The following is an 18,544-nucleotide window of genomic DNA, read 5'->3' as shown; positions in this document are numbered from 1 at the left end:
GTTTTCGTGGTGATTTGTATTTCATATTTTTTTTAATATAGAAAAAAAAACTGAATTGGTTTAAAATTTTAAAACTACATGAAAAGAAAAGAAATGTTAAAAAAATCGTTTCTTTTTTTTCTTTCTTCTCTTGTCGTATTAAGTACAATTGTTAATATTGCATTTGGAAGTCAAGATGTCGCTACATAAGTCATCGAGGATTAATAACTGTCTTAAAATGTAAGAATTGTTGCAAATGTGTTTTGTCACTATAGTTTTTTTTTTTTTCCTTTCGTTATTCGCATAAAAATTAAATAAAAATAAATATTTGTTTTATTGGAAATGAGCAGATAGTCAAATGTGAATGGTTTGCTGTATTCGAGATTAGATACGTTTCGGGTTTTGTGCTTTCACATATGATTGCTTGATTACCAGGAAGTTCTCTCTTCCCCTCTTTATTTATTTTTTAATTATTATTAATTATCTTCCAAAAGTTTTATAGTGAAATATTTGGGTGCAGAATAGATCAGCCTAACGCAGGAGACCGGTCTGCTGATTCAGCTTTTCTTATTCCAGTAGTCCTAACAATTTCATCTTGCATTCTCTTATTGGTCTTGACTTTTGCTTACTGCCATCGATAATCTTCACTTTTTAATAATTTAGGTCACTTTGTGTTGATATAGTTTGCAGGTTTCCAGCCAGTCTCCAGTTTGAATGCATAATGTAACTGATGTCCTGTACGCCATCAAACCCTAAATGGGAAACACTTGGCTCAGTGTCACATTGAGTATATTCTGTTCATTTTTGGCTTGATAACTTTCAATTTGTGAATCATACCAAAATTAAATACCAGAATTCATTGTCATATATATTTACAGGTGAGACACACTGGTCAAAAATTTTCATCTTCAAACTAATGTGGAAACATTACGTTTCATGATATCTTTCATCTTCCTTAAAAGTCATCCAACTTAGTTGTATTTTTTTAATATTTTATATATATATATATATATATATATATATATATGTGTGTGTGTGTGTGTGTGTGTGTGTGTAGAAAGTATTTTACCTTGGGTATAATAAATGTTAAAGATACCAAGCTATTTTAAACCTGGTTTTACTCCATTTCCCAAGCAAGCAAACAGACAAGTCAAGTTTGTGCCTGCAAGTCTAGCTGACCCTGCACAAAGTGCAAGACCAAGGCAACTCATGGTAAAAGTAGAATACTTGACTCGTTTGTCTGTTTGCTTACTTGGGAAATGGAGTAAAACCAGGTTTAAAATAGCTTGGTATCTTTAACATATATATATATATATATATATATATTTTTTTTTTTTTTATTTCTTCATCATTAATTTTTATGATTTGCCAGATAAGGATATGAATCTACTCAATTCACTTCTCCATCTGTCCATCTGACAGTGTAATAATTTATTTATTTATTTTTTATTTTAAATTATAAAGGCAAATGAGCCCTTACTTTTGTTTTGTTTAAAATTATCTTGAACCCAACCTGATGAGAGACTTGAGCTAATTCCCTTAATTTTATTTCTATATCTTCTGCAATCACACTATACCATCAGTAAAACACAGATACATGGAAGCTGGGCAAGAGTGTGGTTAGCAAGGGTGTTAGAGCTAGGTTTTTTACTTGGAGAGTGGTGAATGAGTGGAATAAGCTGCCCGAGTCTGTTGTCGGTGCCATGACTGTGAATGAGTAAAAGGCGAGGTATGATAGATACTGTGTGAATGTCGAATAGTTGTTCTTGACATGATGTTAGGGCCTCCCTCGATTCATCTGTCGACTCCTTGGAGTTGCCCATAATAATAATGTCAGAATCTTTCCATTAATTTTTCTCTTCCAGTTCCATTATGGCATATTTAAAGAGTTTGAGGGATATTTTTACTCCCTATCCATGAAATGTATTAATTACTTTCTATAAAATACTGGAAAGCTGGAATAAGGCTGTTATCAGACCAGCATGTAAAAACTGTAGTGGAATAAGGTATGCTTGTTAAAAGTTATCCACACAAATATTAATTTTGAAACTAAAATTGGATATAGAAGACAAGCTGTGAGAATAATAATCAAAAAGTATAATCATTTATTCATCCAGCTTTTCCATTAAGAATTCCAGTAAAAAACATTGTGAATTCAACATAGAAACACACACAGTTTGTAGATTACCAGAAATCTTTAAACAAGGTCATAAAGAAAATCTTGCGGATCATACTTGAGTTAAACATTTCAAATCAGGTGCACTCAGTACTATAATTGGTTCTTATGTCTATATATATATATATAGACATAAGAGCCAATCATCATCAAATTCCTGACATGTACCCTCAAGAGGCATACAGGATATGATAGTACTACATGAAAAATTTACATCATTACTAACTTTTTATCTACAATTCTCCTCCAAGTCAGTCTGTTACCTGTAGACTCCAACATTACCAGATCTTATATTTCTATCTTCTAAGGCAATTTTTACCATATCAATTTACCTGTATCTTGGTCTTCCTCTGGGTCTTTTTTTCTTTTTTTCTTCCTGCCAACCTGATAGAGAACACTTGTTTTGCTAATCTTTCCTCTCCCATTCTGTTCAAGTGACCATACCACTTGAGATTAGCTCAGCTAACACATTCCTAGCTATGTAAGAAAGCTAAACACAGTGTTTAGCTTTCTTGCATTTGTCTCTGTATTCTCTAAGAGCACAAGCTGACTTATTTGCTAGGAACTTTTGATATGCTTTCTTCTTTTCCTACTTCCTGTCAAGTTCTTTCTTAATATCCTCATTTTTAATATGATATTGCCTCTGATGCCATCTGTTCAATCCTCCTAATCTTTCTCAGGACTCTCATATCTGCAGTCTAGTCTTTGGTCAAGTGTTTCATTTCTAACTCTCAGATCCATAAGTTAAATTTGGCTTGAACACTGTCTTGTATACAGCTGATTTAGTGTTTTGACTAATTTCTCTCTTATTCCATAAAAATTTATTCACTTGACTTCCTACCATACCAGCTTTGTTGATTCTATTTCCATATTTAATTTACCATCTTCACTAAAAATCGTGCCCAAGTAGCTGAAATGTTTCACTTGTTTTATAAGTTCTCCATTCACAATGCAGTTGATATTATCAATGCTTCTGCCTATTTTCATTGCCTTTGTCTTCTTGTGGCTGAACTTCATACCTTATCTATTACAACAGTTATTCAATTTAGTCAGGAAATCTTGCAGACTTGTAACAGATTTATTTAGAAGTATAACATCCTCTGCATAAAGCAAAGAACTGACATTAACATTTCCAATTTTGATATCAAGTTTAATGCCACTTTCCTTCATAATGTGATCCATATAGATAATGAATAACAGAGGGGATAATGTACATCCCTGTCTGACACCAGATTTAACATTAAACCATCTTCCTGTACTTCCTTCAATTCTAACTGCTGACTTACAACTCAAATAAAGACTAAGTATTGCTTGATATAATGCCCCATTGACACCATACAACTGTAGCATTTTGAATAGCTTTTCTCTTTGTGCCTTGTCCTATGCCTTTTCCAGATCCACAAAACTTAAATACAGATCTTTGTTATATTCCCATGATTTCTCAACTATTTGTCGTAAAGTGAAAATCTGATCCTGACAGCCTCTATTGGGCCTGAATCCAACTTGTTCTTCACCAAGTTTTTCGTCCACAATCCTTCTCAATCATTTCTCATGTAGTCTAATGACTCCCTGGAGTTGCCCGTAATAATAATAATACTTGCATAAATCTTACCAGAAACATTCAGTAGAAAAATATCTCTGTAATTCTCACATTGTTTTATTTCCCTTTTTACATATGGGCACTATGAGAGCTCTATTACAATCATCCGGAATTTGTCCCTCTGTCCACACCTTCTGAACTATGCAGTTCAGGCACTTAAGACATTTATACCTCCATACTTGAGCATTTCTGGTCGAATATCACATACTCTGCGGCCTTTCCACATTTCAGGCCTTTGATGGCTTTTTCTATTTCAAGTATGGATATGTATTTCTGATTGCTTGCCTGTTGAGTGTTTTTTACCACTGTGCTGTCATTAATTGTTTCATTTAGTGATTTTTTGAAGTAATTACTCCATACATCAAGGATATCTTTTTTCTCTGGTTTTCCTGTCACCTTTATCATCTCTGATTTCTTTTGCAGCACTCTTTCCTCCATTTTTGAGCTTCTTCAACAACCTCCAGAATATCTTGCCTTCTTGATATTTATTTTCTATGTTTTTACCAAAGTCTTCTCATGACTTTTATTTAGCTAGTTTTTCACATTGTTTAGCTTTCTTACATTTGTCTCTGTATTCTCTAAGAGCACAAGCTGACTTATTTGCCACGAACTTTTGATATGCTTTCTTCATTTCCTTCACTGTCTCTTTAACTTCCTGTGTCCACCATGGAGTTCTGATTTTTCTGTCCTTGCAGATAACCTCACCACATGCCTTTCTTGCTGAATCAATCAGTGTTTTCTTCAGGGTTGCCACTGAATCTCCAAGGTTTGGTTCCTGTTCTCAAACTGTTTCATTTTTTCTTTAATAATGTTTGTGTATTTTAGTCTACAGTTCATATCTGAGAGCTGATCAACTTTTATGTGCTTTAAAACTCTTATATGTACTTCTTTTTAATATGAAATTCAATTTTATCCTAAATAGTGATCACTTTCAATAGACTAAATAGTGATCACTTTCAATTTCAAATCCTCTGTACACTCTGGTGTTCTGCACTGGGAGAAAACATCACTGTTAACAATAACATAGTCAATGAGACTTTTCTTATTCCTTGCCTCCTCTCTCCATGTGAATTTGTGCACATTTTTATGTTGGAACATTGTGTTAGTAATAACCATTCCATTTCCTGAGCAGATATCCAACAGGTATTTGCCATTATTATTAACTTTGCTCTTTTCTCCAAATTTTCCCAAAATATTTTTGTATTTTGGGAAAATTCAAAATCAAAATTCAATCGTTTCCTACTCTGCTATTTAGATCTCCAACAAGGACTAACTTTTTCTTTTTCATTGGGTCCGTTGCTTTCTCTAAAGTCTCAAAAAAATTCCTCCACTTCTACTTAGTAGAACCTTCTGTGGGACCATAGGCACAAATAAGGCTCATTGTCCAGTTCCCCATTCTGATATTTGCCCACATCACTCTGCTTGAGACTGCCTGCTATTCAAGATTAGCCTCGTATTTAGTGTTGAATACTGTGGCTACTCCTTCTTTTCCTTGATTGTCATTGCTTGAATATAACATTTTGTATTTATTGCTCAGAAAGATCTCACTAGTTTTTGTCTTTTTTATATCAGTCAAAATTATGTCGATTTGGTACTTATCTAATTCCTCAGTCAATCCCATTTCTTTGCCATTCAGGCTTCTTATGTTGATAGTACCGATCTTGAACTCTGATGATGTTGAGTTGGGGTGTGTTTTAAGATTTTGTTCCAGTAGCTGACTTGTTACTGTTTGCCTTGGTCCTCTGGTGAAAACAACGGAGGGTGAGGCCTCGTTTTACCAGGCAAAGCATCAATGAATTCTGTCATGTTGTACCATCATTTTATAATTTGGTTTAAGCCAATAAGAATGCAGTTTGGTCGGCTAAATCCCAAATTGTCAGCCCATCTTTTTTCATTCAGTATCCAGGTAGATACCTAACAGGGTGCTCCACAAGAAGGTGAGGATTGGATATTAGGTCAGATGCCTTGGTCATTTCTCTGCATTCCCTTAAAGGCTATGTGGAGGACCCTGCTGAGTTATACAGCTTTGACCCTTAAGCACCCCTATACAAGAACCAATGAAGTTACAAAATGAAAACAATAAACACAGCAGGCTATCAAGGATGCTTAATGTCACCACTGTTATTCAGTATCCATGTAGATGAAATAGTAAAGAAACAGAACAAAAAGATAAAACCAGAATTTAAAGTGGCTTATGAAAATACACTTAATACCTGTTGTTTGTAGATGACCAAATTCCAGAGATCACTATTTTTCTTTAAACACTTGTTGAAAAATTTGGAATATAAATATCAAGATAAAATGCGAAACATGGCTTCTAAAGGGCCTTCTCTGGTTCTTAAGTAAAATCATGATTAAAAATAAATTTTAGAACAAATTAACTGCTTCATATTTCTTGGATATTCTTATATCTAAAAGACGCTGACATGGATATAAATTATCCAATTAAATAACCACTTTCTCAAGGATAAGCATGATCAGTAATAATTTTAAACCTGTCCTTACCAAGTTCAACAGCATACAAGAATAATGATAAAAATTAAAATTTACAAACTAATTAATATCTTCAGTTGCCATGGATACTCTCAGATGCACTCAGTACATAACTGAAAGATGCTAACATTGATGTTAAAATTTCTGCTTTCTTAAAGGTAACAAGATGGTCAGTAATGTTTTCAAACCTATCCTGGCCAAGTTTAGAAGCATACAAGAATAAAGGCCTGTAAAGTTCTGATAAGATTATCTTTCTGTATAGAAATGAAACATGGAATTAAAACTGCAGAAATGAAAAAAATAATAGAAAGTGAAGAAATGAAATTCGTACATAGAACAAAATGCTGTGTACTCTGGGATTAAAGAATTTTAATAGACTCAGTAATAGGTAAAATACAAATACAAAAAAATAATTGGAACAAAGATATTGAAAGAATGGACAGCATGAAATTGGAAAAAGATACTCCATTATTGCCCATTTGGAACACCCAGCAAGGATGTTGAAGGAAGGATGGAATGTAACCGGAAAGGCCACTGGTGCTAAAATAACTCACGGTAACTAATGTTATATAACTGTTTCTATATGAGGTACATCCCAAATGTAAGACACATTTGGTATCTCTCTTAATTGCCAGTTATGCACAAACTGGGAACTGTATTCTGTGCATTTATGTCTTTTGATAATAACAACTTACAAGTATAGTAGTATTATATAAATCTAATCCTCTTGTTGCCTTAAAGCAAAAAAGCTGAAACAAAGCCAGAAATTATATTTATGTTGGGTTTTTTTTTGTAACTTTTTTCCTTTTTTTTAATAGAATATTTATAAAAATAATAAAAAAACTTGAAAAATAAATTTTTTTGTTGAAGGTCTCCTGGTCAGAAGAAGTTAGATGGTGGTAACTTTGCATGTATCTTGTCCTGATATAAAGAATGACTACTTTCAAGTGAAGACATAGGCTGTAAGTCAGTTTTGGTAGTTAAAGGATTATCCTTATTCTTGTTCATTGCTTGTTCATCCCATTCTGTGGATATTCTTTTATTTTGTTAAGGTATTTTATGCTATTGCATAAAATATCAACCTTTACATGAACAATGTTGTGAAGGATTTAGCAGGAGATATACAGCTGTTTGCAGATGATGCAAAGATTGGTATAGTAATCAGGAATGCAGTTAACCTTCATCATGCAGCACTTGCAAAATGATTTGTAATAGCTGGAAATGTGGGCATGTAAAAGTTACTGTCATTTCAGTGTTAATAAATGTAAGGTTATGCACTTTGGTGTAATAAGATGTCCAATGGCATATTGTATTGGTGGGATTATGCTAAAAGAAACTGACCAGGCTGGGGAGTTTCAGTTGATAGGAACAGTGGCCAATATAACAAAGATTGCAAATGCAATTCAGAGGATAATGAATGACATTGACATGCAAGAATAAAGAAGTCATTTTGCCTCTTTACAAGTCTTTGTGTACAGATCTGGTTTCTGAGGTGATATAGTGAAGAAGGTGCAAAGGACAGTGTTAAAAATATTGGGGATTGTGGAATGTAGATTATCAGGAGAGTTTGAGAATTCGTGGAGTAGATCAGGATACTAAAGGTGGATTTTTCAATTTATGGAGGTTAAAGAAAGGATGAGAAGTCATCCATGGAAGTTGAGAATGAATGTCATAAGCAAGGAGTGAGAGCTAGGTTTTTCTCTCATAGAGCCATGCATGGTTGAAATGGCTTGCCTTTGGAAGTTGGGAGTGCATATAGTGTGAATGAATTCAGAAGGTATGACATGGTGTAATAGATTTGTGGCCTCCCTCAACGAGTCTCTAAATCTCTCGATGTTTCTTGTAAAACGTTGGAGTCCCATAACTGGCAGTATCTTTCAGAATTATGTCTGAAGAGATTTGAAGCACAGAGAGATTTTCACACACACATATATATATATATAGAGAGAGAGCCCCTGGGCTAAGTATTTGGCTAATCTATAAATCAGGGAAGTGATATTGTTGACTGAGTTTCAAAAATATGTTTCATTTGTGTATTTTGACAGCACATAAATCCAGTAGAAAGAGGCTTGGATTATGCAGTTTAAGTTTTCGAATAGTTTCAGGTAGCCATGATTTAAAACTATCTGTCTGATAATTTTATTATTATTATTAGTATTATGTGACACCTCCAGGGAGTCCAAAGACCCTTGATAAGGGAAGGCACCTACTCTACAACTGTCTCCACCACTCAATCCCCCAACTACAATGAACTGCAACTATGCCAACAGCATCTACTGCCAATACAACCACTAGTATTTTCACAGACAATCACAAATATCCATGCCCCTGGTGGGATTCAAATCCACAGCCTTCTGGCTGGAGAGTGGATATGCTAACCACTCAGCCAACCAGGCTGGGCGGTTAGCATTTGGAAAAATTATGTTTGTGTTATGGTTATGTTTGGAAAAACTTGTGCAATTGCTCTCAATATTCCCAAGGCCTTTAGGTCTACCATAAAGGACTTCAACAAAACATCCTATGGCCTATCTTTTGCCTTTTGGATGGAGAGGAATTTAACTTCTTATAATTTGGTAAGCACATGTGTGAAGTGCTTCTTTCTTGCTCTTTGTGCCAGAAGCAAAAGAGCAAGAAAGAAGTGTTACAGAGGGATGAATGACAAAAGGTAAAATGCAATTGAGAATGTGAGCAAGATTGTTGTTGAAAGTAAGGTCACAAAAGTGAGCTATAGTGAACATGGTATGACTTCCAACTAAGCTGTTTAAGTCTTAGCTCTGGAAAGGATGCCAAGGGAGGTAGCAAATTACAGACAAATCAATATATTAGGAGCAGCAATTTGAAGCAGGGAAGTTGATAAGAGGCAAAAGGCAGGAAAATGATACTATGCAGGGGGGAAAACATGGTTTGTGAAGGTAGATTTACCTAAGTAATTGTCTCACTTTTTACGATGGAGTAGCAACTGAATTAGGTAAAAAGAAATGGTTACACAGCTACAAAATTAGTGTGACAAAATGTAAGGTAATGGGAAGAAGAAGAAGAGAGCTCTTTGGGAAGAAAAGATCATAAACTCCTTACTACGTTGATGGAACTGGCCTACAGAAATTGATGAGACAAAGGATTTGTGAAGTTTATAAAAGTGGTTTAAAAAAATAATCTCAAATTACTTTGATGTTGAAAAACGCTGACAAACAAGGACAGGGAGGTTATTATTACTCTTTATAAGGCTTTAATAAGACCATGTGACATGGATTATTGCACACAGATATGATTGCCTAGATTGCTTGGGAATGAGAGAGATGGAGGATAAGAGATGAGTGACTAAGATTGTGACAGGTTCTCTATGGAGACATGTTGAAGGTCTCTGGATAATATACTAATTAATAGGTGGAGAATAGGATATGATAAAACATACAAAATTATTAAGGGGATTTTATAGGACTGACATAGACTACATTTTTCACTACATGGCAGGAAGTGAGAGAACAAGGGGTCACATTTCTGGAAATTATATAAGTGTTAAGCGTGGAATGGATTGCCAGCGGTAGTTGTAAATGCTTGAGCAGTGATTGAATTCAAGAGGTACAACAGGTGTCATGAGTAATGTTAGTATTGTTAGGTACTCTGAGTACAGACTTCATGGAGATGCCCAAACAAATAAGGTGGCTCTTCTGACATTTCTTATTCAGTGCGGTAATGCCTAAGGGAATCATGATTTGCTCCTTTCCTTCTATACATCGATGACCTCATATTGACTAAATCTTAAGATTTCCATGCCCAACGTGGGGCATGAACACATTACTGGAATTTAGGAATGTCTTTTTTATGTATGTTGCAGCATTAAAGGGTCTGGCTAAAATCTATATACATGTATATATATATATATATACATGTGTATATATATATATATATATATCTATGTATATATATCTATAAAATCTATGTATATATATATATATATATTTTTTTTTATCATATTCAGAGTGATCAAAAATTGCTATAGTATTAAGTTTATCTGCTTTAGTCATAATAATAATTATATTATTATTATTATTATTATTATTATTATCATCATCATCTGAGACCTCCAGGGAGTCAAGGGCTCATTGAGGGAGGCTATAAATTCTGGGACAAGAATGTTATCTTTGTCCAGAACATGGTTGCTTTTTTTTTTTTTTTTTTTTGGACAAAGGTTCCATAAGTAATTTCAGAATGGTACATGAAGACACTGTAGAAATTAAAAAAGAAACATCTGTAGGCCTACTAGAAACATGAATGAAGCATATTTCCAATACTTCAGTTCTTAAAGAAAGCCAGCAAGGACTTCTAATAGAAACAATTCAGAGAAGTGAACTAAGGAGGTTGGGACATTATATTAAACATCCAATCTCACCAATATTCAGTGCTCTTGCTGTGTATAGACCAGGGGGTCGGCAACATGTGGCTCCGGAGCTGCATGCGGCTCTTTGAATAATTGTGGCTCTTTTCGTTATTAAACAATCTATTTTTGATAATGCAAAATTAATGTTATTTATTAAATTAGAAACTAAAAACCCTAAATTTAGCATTTGCAATAAATTAAGGACATTTTACATTAGTCAAGGATATTTTACAATCGAAAATAGTACATGCGATGCTGAAAAAAATTAATACTTTCAATAATTAAGTTTGAACTCTTTGAAATCATACGCGATAATCCTTCTGTACATTCTATTTACATTTTACAAAAATTCTACTTTATGGTGGATATGACTTCCCATTTAAACACGCTAAATAAGAAACTACAAGGAAAGGGAAATACAGCCGTTTTGCTTTTAGAAGAAGTGATTTCGTTTGAACAAAAATTATATTTGTTTGCAACAGACTTAGAGAAAGGCACATTATTACATTTTCCTATGTTGAAGAAATATCAACAATAACAAGCTGATAATAATTCCATAAATTTAACCTTTTTCAAAGAAATTGTGGTAAATATGTGATCTGCATTTAATGGGAGATTTGAGGAATTTAGAAAGAACAAGGCAAGTGTGTCATTTTTATTGCGACCACTTGAAATTAATCCTGCCGAATTAAATTTTTTCACCTTCTGCTTGAATTGATGAGGCTGCATTTCAACTTCAGTTAGAGGACCTCAAAACCCAGGATTTGTGGAATTCAAAATTTAGAAATCTTAAAGCTGACCTGAAGGAGTTGGAAAGACAAAAATCTACCTTTGCAATACAAAAAAATGGTCTGAAATAGAAGATTTTAAAAAGCAAGATCAGATTGTATTTGACACGTGGAATTGTTTACTGGACACTTACATTTGGTGATTTCAAACATACGCATTTGGACTTCTATCGATTTTCGGATCGACATATTTCTGTGAGCAAATATTTTTTAATATGAATTTTATTAAAAGTAAGTTGAGAAACCTACTAAACAGAATGAGTCTTTCATCATGTTTGAAAATGAAAATTAACGCATATTCGCCGCATATTGAGAAACTGTCCCAAGAAGTTCAACAGCAAAAGTCGCACTAAGAAGATATTTTAAATTAAAAAAAAAAAAAAATTACAGAAATAGGTATGTTATTGGATTTTATACACGTTTCACGTTTTTGTAAGGAGGAGCAAATCTTTGTTTTATTATTTAATATTTAAAAATATCATATAATTTCGTGTGACATGCTACCCCTGTGTTTTACAAGTATGATAACGTGTTACTGTTAAAAAAAAAAAAAAAAAAAAAAACTGAATAAATAATTTAATTTCAATGTAGTTTGTAAATTTAAAGCAGTGATGAGCAATTAAATAGTAAATCAAATACTCGGTTCGATCCGCATAAAGAATATTTTCTTTTTCTTTCATAAGAAAGTATTAATTTATTTTCCATTATTTAGCTACATTTTAATTTTTTAACCTGCACAAATAAATCCACATGTAAAAATCAACATTCATAAAATAGATTTTTAATTAAAATATACTAATTCTGCCGTACAAAACGAACACCGTGGACTGCACAAAAAAGCCTGAGAGGGCCAAGTGCAACCCGTGGACCATTGGTTGCTCATCACTGCGTGTGGCTCCCTAAATTTTTTTTTTAACAGATATAATTTTAAAAATGGCTTTAAATCCAAAAAGGTTGCTGACCCCTGGTATAGACTAACAAATGGAAATAGAGGAAAAAGAGGAATGCCAAGAGAGCAGTTTTGACAATACAGAACAGAGTTCTTTTTTGAATAAGATGATGAGTCGTCTGATGACTCGTGCAGCAACAGATATTTACCAATCGGCATATAATAGAATAATAGAGTAGTAATTCAATAGAATATAGCATATTTGATGGCAGCATGGAGTGCTATATCATATTGTCATCTTAGGACTCTGGTTTTTGGTTTGAGAGGCCTTGCAAGGGCCACTTCACCACTCCTGATAGCAATGCTGCTGCTGTTGGTCTGGGACTATTGATTTTTCAGGTTACCCTGCTTATCTCGCAATTTTTGGGAGAGGTGATCCACTATTTGCCTGTAGATCTATCTGGTTGCAGTCAGCTCTGCCCAAAGATTAACTGCAGTGACTGTCCACTAGGTTATGTGCAGCTGCACAGGCTTCTGCTCCACGTCAGGAACAGCTTCTGTTTTGGTTAATGATGATAGCCTTGTACTAGCCTCCCAGCTTGTAAGTAGCAACTTCTGACTAATACCTCACCTCAGAGTCCAAATGCCAAAAATGGTATCCTGGACACTACAAGAAATGAGCACACACACACTATCAACATAGGCAGGAGGCTATGTTCAAAAAATCCACTACAGTCTTTTAATTATTTTAATTACCTTAAAATGAACAAAACCAATCAACAACAGTGGAATTGCTTGACTATTCTCTAGTTGAAAATCAAGGGATTTACTAGACCAAAATCAGAGGTACTAAATAATATCCTTATACACTTGTATCCTTCCGATGATGACCTTAATACAGGGGTCGAAATGTCAAGTTTTATTTTATTAGTAATTAAATATTAAATAACATAATCTGTTCAACACGTGTGTTTTTGTGTCCCTAAATCTACAAATATGAATATCCTTATCAGTTACAAAGTAGATGTTACTCTACAATATGCTCATCACACCTCACAAGAAAATAACATTCTGGCTATATATTTTTCACTGATAAATCTGATGAAAGACATGGCCTGGAAAATCATGCAAAAGCAAATGTGGAAAGCATCTCTGAACCTCTGGGACACTCACAAATTGACTTGTCCATTGGTATCCATGTGTACAACTTATCAGTCTACAATGTATATAAGCGTCCTCTGCTCAACTTGCCAAGCCTTACACTTCCTCAGTCACCCCATCCAGGTATCACTTAAGGATTTCAACTCGCACAATACATTATGCAGACAATAATGACAACAACACAGACCTGTAACTGACAGACTAGGTGTTAACAACCTCCACCTTCTCTATGACATACCTCCAGTATCTCCAGATCAGAGACTACTTGGAACCTTCAACTCTGGAAGATGTGGATCAGAGACTACCCCTTGACCTCTCCTTTACCACCACTAAATAACTCCTCTCACATCAGCTGCCTCCTTTTCTCCACAATCTGCACAGACCTGACTAATTACATTAGGACTTATAATCCCCAGAATAAATAGCTTCCCAATACCCCATTGGAATCTCAGGAAAGCAAATCAAAATTCACTGCATTCATTTTAAACAACATCAACACAATGAGACCTATAGTTGATAACTATGAAAGATTCACTAAACTCCTCAGCATCTGGAGAGATTCACCCCCCCCCCCCCCCCCAGAGGATTCAAAAGTCCCACAAACCATGCTGGTCAACTGATAGCAGTATTTTTCTGGCAGAATATTAACAACAAAACCATCCAATTACTGCTTCTGCTCTCTAAAGGCCCTTGGATGAAAGTAGAAAAGTTCACTGGCATGAAGAAATGAACAACCTTAACTTAACCAGATCAAGTCGAAAGACTTAGTCCCTGCTTCATCAACTGGGAGGCACCAGCGCTCCCAACAGAACTAAAGGAAAAGTAAACCAAACTGCATTGCAAAAATCTTAGCAAATAAATGAAAAGCTAAACCTGAAATTCCCACAAATGTCAAAAAAGAGATCCATTGTCTTTAGAAAAAAAGTTTTCTCATCATGTCCTACATCTGCAGTAAACTCTAATCCAGTAACTCTAAATGAAATTAACGCAGTCTTCAAACTAACCAAAACAGGTAAAGCTCCTGGCCTTGATGGCATCCTTTCTGATTTTCTTATTCACTTTGGCCTAAGAACAAAAACCTGGCTATCTAATTTCTTCTCCTCAATAATAAATGATGAACAACTGCTAAAACTTTAGCATGAATCAAACATAATAGCATTACCAAAATCCAAGTCAACTGATGATCTTAATAACTACTGCTCTGTAGTACAAACCTTTTTTTGAAAGGATTATCCTCTCTAGGATTTCTCCAAAAATAGAAGCCATCTTATGGACAAACTGGGTTTACACCTGGCAGAAGCTTCTGATACCAGGTCCTGAACTCACAATCCATATAGATGCTGTATATCAGAAGGGTTTAAAAACAGGTGCTGCCTTTATAGATCTAGCATCAGCCTATGATACCAAATAGAAGAAAGGTTTACTATTTAAGAGCCTGTGTAGCTTAGTGGAAATAGTGTTTGCATTCCTCAGCACTAAACCACCTGAAGATAGACTTGGAATTCTAGTCTGGTTGCCGACTAGAGGAACTTAGCCTTTAAAGAAATTAAGCCTTTTGTCGGCTTGGTTGGCTGGTTGATTAGCGTATCCGCTCTCCAGCCAAAAGACTGCGGGTTCGAATCCTACTGTGGGCATGGATGTTTGTGATTGTCTGTGAAAATACTAGTGATGGTAGTTTGTGGTAGATGGCATCGGTGTAGATGAAGGTAGTTGCAGTTGGTGGAGTGGTGGTGCCAGAGAGTTGTAGAGTAGGTTCCCTCCCCCGATGAGTCTTTGGACTCCCTGGAGGTGTTATGTATCAATAATAATAATAAAAAAACAGCCAAAATAGTAACTGCTAAAAAATTCTAAAACCGCAATATCAAATGCTCTCCAGTTAATAAGGTTCAGCTGAACTTGGTAAAAAAAAAAACAAAACATGGACAGAAGAAGATGGACTGTACAAGAATCTGTCCTTGTCACTGTTGTTTCAGCTTTTCATCTAAATAATATCTTAAACAATATCTTAAAGAAGCTCACAGGTATAACTTGGGGATTATAATGCTTTGACCCTTAGAACAGTAGCATTAGTTCTGGTCTTCCCAGCTGCAGAATATTGCTCACTAGTTTGGAGACAAAGTCACCAGAAGACTCATGGATACACAGCTCAACATAACAATTGAGAGCTATCTCTGGTGCCTTAAAGTCTACTCTCCCATGGTTACCTGTCCTTTTCCAGGACAGGCAACCATGGGAGAGTAGATCATTCCACATCATTCCTCTATTCTTCAGAAGAGAATAACTTGCCATCAAATAAATAAATAAAGTTATAAATAACATTAACCTTTCCATACATCAAGTTATCTCCCCACTTCTGTTCCACCTTACCTCCAGATCTCCCATCTGTCTCGTGGAAATACCAGATGATGATGATCCCCAGGACTAGTGGAAAGGACTGTGGAACAAACCACAAACATATTATTTGTGATTGTCTGTGAAAATACTAGTGGTGATAGTTTGCAGTAGATGGCATTGGGGTAGATGATGATGGTAATTGTAGTTGATGGATTGAATGGTGGAGACAGAGAGCTGTAGAGTAGATTTCCTCCCTCAATGAGTCTTTGGACTCCCTGGAGGTGTCAGATAATAATGACATCTGATCACAGATCCAACTGACTACAAAGGGGGTGTTGATGCAGACTGAATCCTGGAGGTATGACAGTTGGATCTGTGATCAGATATGTTTTTGTAGTTTGTTCCATAGTGGCACTGTCCAGACTATGCATCATATTGCTGATGACTTCTCCAGACACTCCTTCCCTTGAGGCCTCAGGAAAGGAACTGGCACTTACTCTTAAATAGTGCTATTAACTGTTTTAACCGAACTGCCAATCTGTATATAGTTTGGCTCTTTAATTTCTTGTATTTTTATCCCATACACTAAATAAGTTGACCTTTATCTCCATGAGTTGTTTTATGCTTGTTTCTGCATATACTTTCCTATTCATACCTGAATAAACTATGATGATGATTTGGCTCTCTCTCTCTGCAGAAATGAGTAAAATAGTTCATTCTTTAGCTACATTCCCACTATCATGAAATCATTACCAAGTCATTTTCCTCCCCTATCCACTGGAGGCTCATTTTATCTGTGCTGTGATAAATAAAAAAAATCATAATTTTGACTTTTTTGTTTAGTAACTTTGTGCTATTGCTTGGATATAGGAAAATATATCAACAGATTTGCTTCAACATCATGTGGTATATCTATATATAACATAAATGGAATGTAGGTTCCATTATATATTGTGATATAGGTTGTCCAGATATGTGATGTAAAACAAAATTTAATTATGATAATTTATTTTAGCCTATGATCATTTGTTTTTCTTATCCTGATTAACAAGTATCATTAAATAAGCATGTCGTTCTTATTATTAATGATTTATTTGCATTTCAGATGAAGTGATATATCCTGACATGGCTGAAGATGCAGATGGCTTTCGGAAAGTAATTTACAAAAATAGAAGAAAACATCGTTCATGTGTCTTAAATACAAATAAACATGAAACAAATGGATCACATTTTACTAAAGAAGTGTCATTTCCAGGATCACCAACAGATTTAGATTTAGAAACTCTTATTAAAAAAATAATTGATACACAAATTGATGTATCACATTCAAAATTTTGTAAAGATTTTTGTGGGTTGCTGAGTAGATTACTGATTTCAGAAAAGGAAGATGATGGAAAAGTGAATTGCAGTAATGGTCACAGTGTGATAGAAAAAGACAGAAACATTGATATTGTCTGCTATGGTCTAGGAAACTTTTCTTCTTGCATCCTTTCTCGCTACCAGTTTGGTTTTCTCTTGTGTATGAAATGTTTCTTAAATGCTAGGAATGTATATATGTATGATCCCTTGTTTACCAGTTTAGAAAAAACTGCTTTAACTCAGTTAAATTGCTTTCTTATACTAAATAATGAACAAGGGAAGCGAACTGTCAAAGAAAAAACAATATTTTTTATGCCACATTGTGGAAAGCCTCTGTACAATAGTGTTTTATGGGCCAATTGGTCTTCTCAGGGACTCTCATTAATTACAATTATTGGAAACAGTTTTAAAAACATGTTAGATTCTACTCCAAAATGTGTAGTAGAAGATAAAATTTCATATGTATTCAGGGTTTCTTCATTTGTTCATGAATTGACTGTTCAAAATACATTTAAATTTAATGACATATTTAATGATATTTCTATTCACACTTTTGGTCATGAAAGATTGTTAATGTTACCATCAGAGATTTGGAAAGATTTTCCAGAACCAGCTTATTGTTCTGATGATGAAATCATAATAAAATAAAATGTTAAAAATAATGTCCTGGTAGGTGAAATATATTATGCATAGTAGAAATAAAAGTAACAGCTCCTTAAATATCATTGCAGAGAATAGTATTTTATTTACATTTAATATTGAACGAATACGTGCTGTTCATGTTAATATGGTACCTATGTAACCACCATATGAAAAATTCTCAGTAGTATGATGTTATGCTATATTATACATCATATAGTTGTAGCAATATGTTTTCTCTTCTTTGTAGTATTTTACACATACAGTCCGTGCAGTTGGCCTAGTGGTTATGCGCTTCACAACCATACGCCTGGGAAAGGAGTGTCCTGGGTTCGATTCTCATCGCCGATGAGGAGCTTGAGGATCTTTCTCAGACATAGCCAAGTTAGCCAGTCTTGGGCATGGACAGCAGGGTTTTTTCCCTACCGCAAGCTGGCAAACTGGCCCCGTGAACACGTGCATTACAGTCAGGAATACTTAAGACCCAGCCATAGGCCTGATTCGTCAGGCCTATGCCAGTCCTGAGCCTGGATAAAATTTGGGGGGACTGAGATGGTGTCGTACTTCCCTGTAAAAGGGGCCTCAAGGCCGTTATATCATCATACGAATAAATTTACACATACAAAAATGTTAAAAGTTCTCACCATAAGTGCCACTGAAAATTTTTCATATAGGAGATAAGACATGAATGACAAATTTCAAAATTACAGAAGATGATATTCTCAAAACTATGATTTTAATGCAGTCT

The 18,544-nt window shown here is 34.7% G+C and overlaps 1 protein-coding gene across 3 annotated transcripts; it reads left to right on the top strand.

Annotated features, from left to right (window-relative positions):
* Window positions 1–17,879, top strand: LOC150103996 (SRR1-like protein). 3 transcript variants are annotated; one of them, XM_090396663.1, is made up of 3 exons: window positions 1–219; window positions 7,119–7,210; window positions 16,904–17,879. In XM_090396663.1, the coding sequence occupies exon 3, from the start codon at window positions 16,924–16,926 to the stop codon at window positions 17,803–17,805; it is 882 nt and encodes a 293-aa protein (XP_090252789.1). In that variant the 5' UTR covers window positions 1–219; window positions 7,119–7,210; window positions 16,904–16,923; the 3' UTR covers window positions 17,806–17,879. The 3 variants fall into 3 exon arrangements, with proteins under 3 accessions (XP_090252789.1, XP_090252790.1, XP_090252791.1); XM_090396664.1 differs by lacking the exon at window positions 1–219 and adding an exon at window positions 481–857; XM_090396665.1 differs by lacking the exon at window positions 1–219 and adding an exon at window positions 1,632–1,985.
* Window positions 17,880–18,544: the final 665 nt, after the last annotated feature.

Source organism: Typopeltis vanoorti, chromosome 8 (assembly GCF_054136105.1).
Source record: "Typopeltis vanoorti isolate ZY-2024b chromosome 8, IOZ_Tvanoo_1.0, whole genome shotgun sequence".
NCBI classification, from domain to species: Eukaryota; Metazoa; Arthropoda; class Arachnida; order Uropygi; family Thelyphonidae; genus Typopeltis; species Typopeltis vanoorti.
The sequence above is the reverse complement of the archived record's forward strand: the minus strand, read 5'-3'. Positions and strand labels throughout refer to the sequence as shown.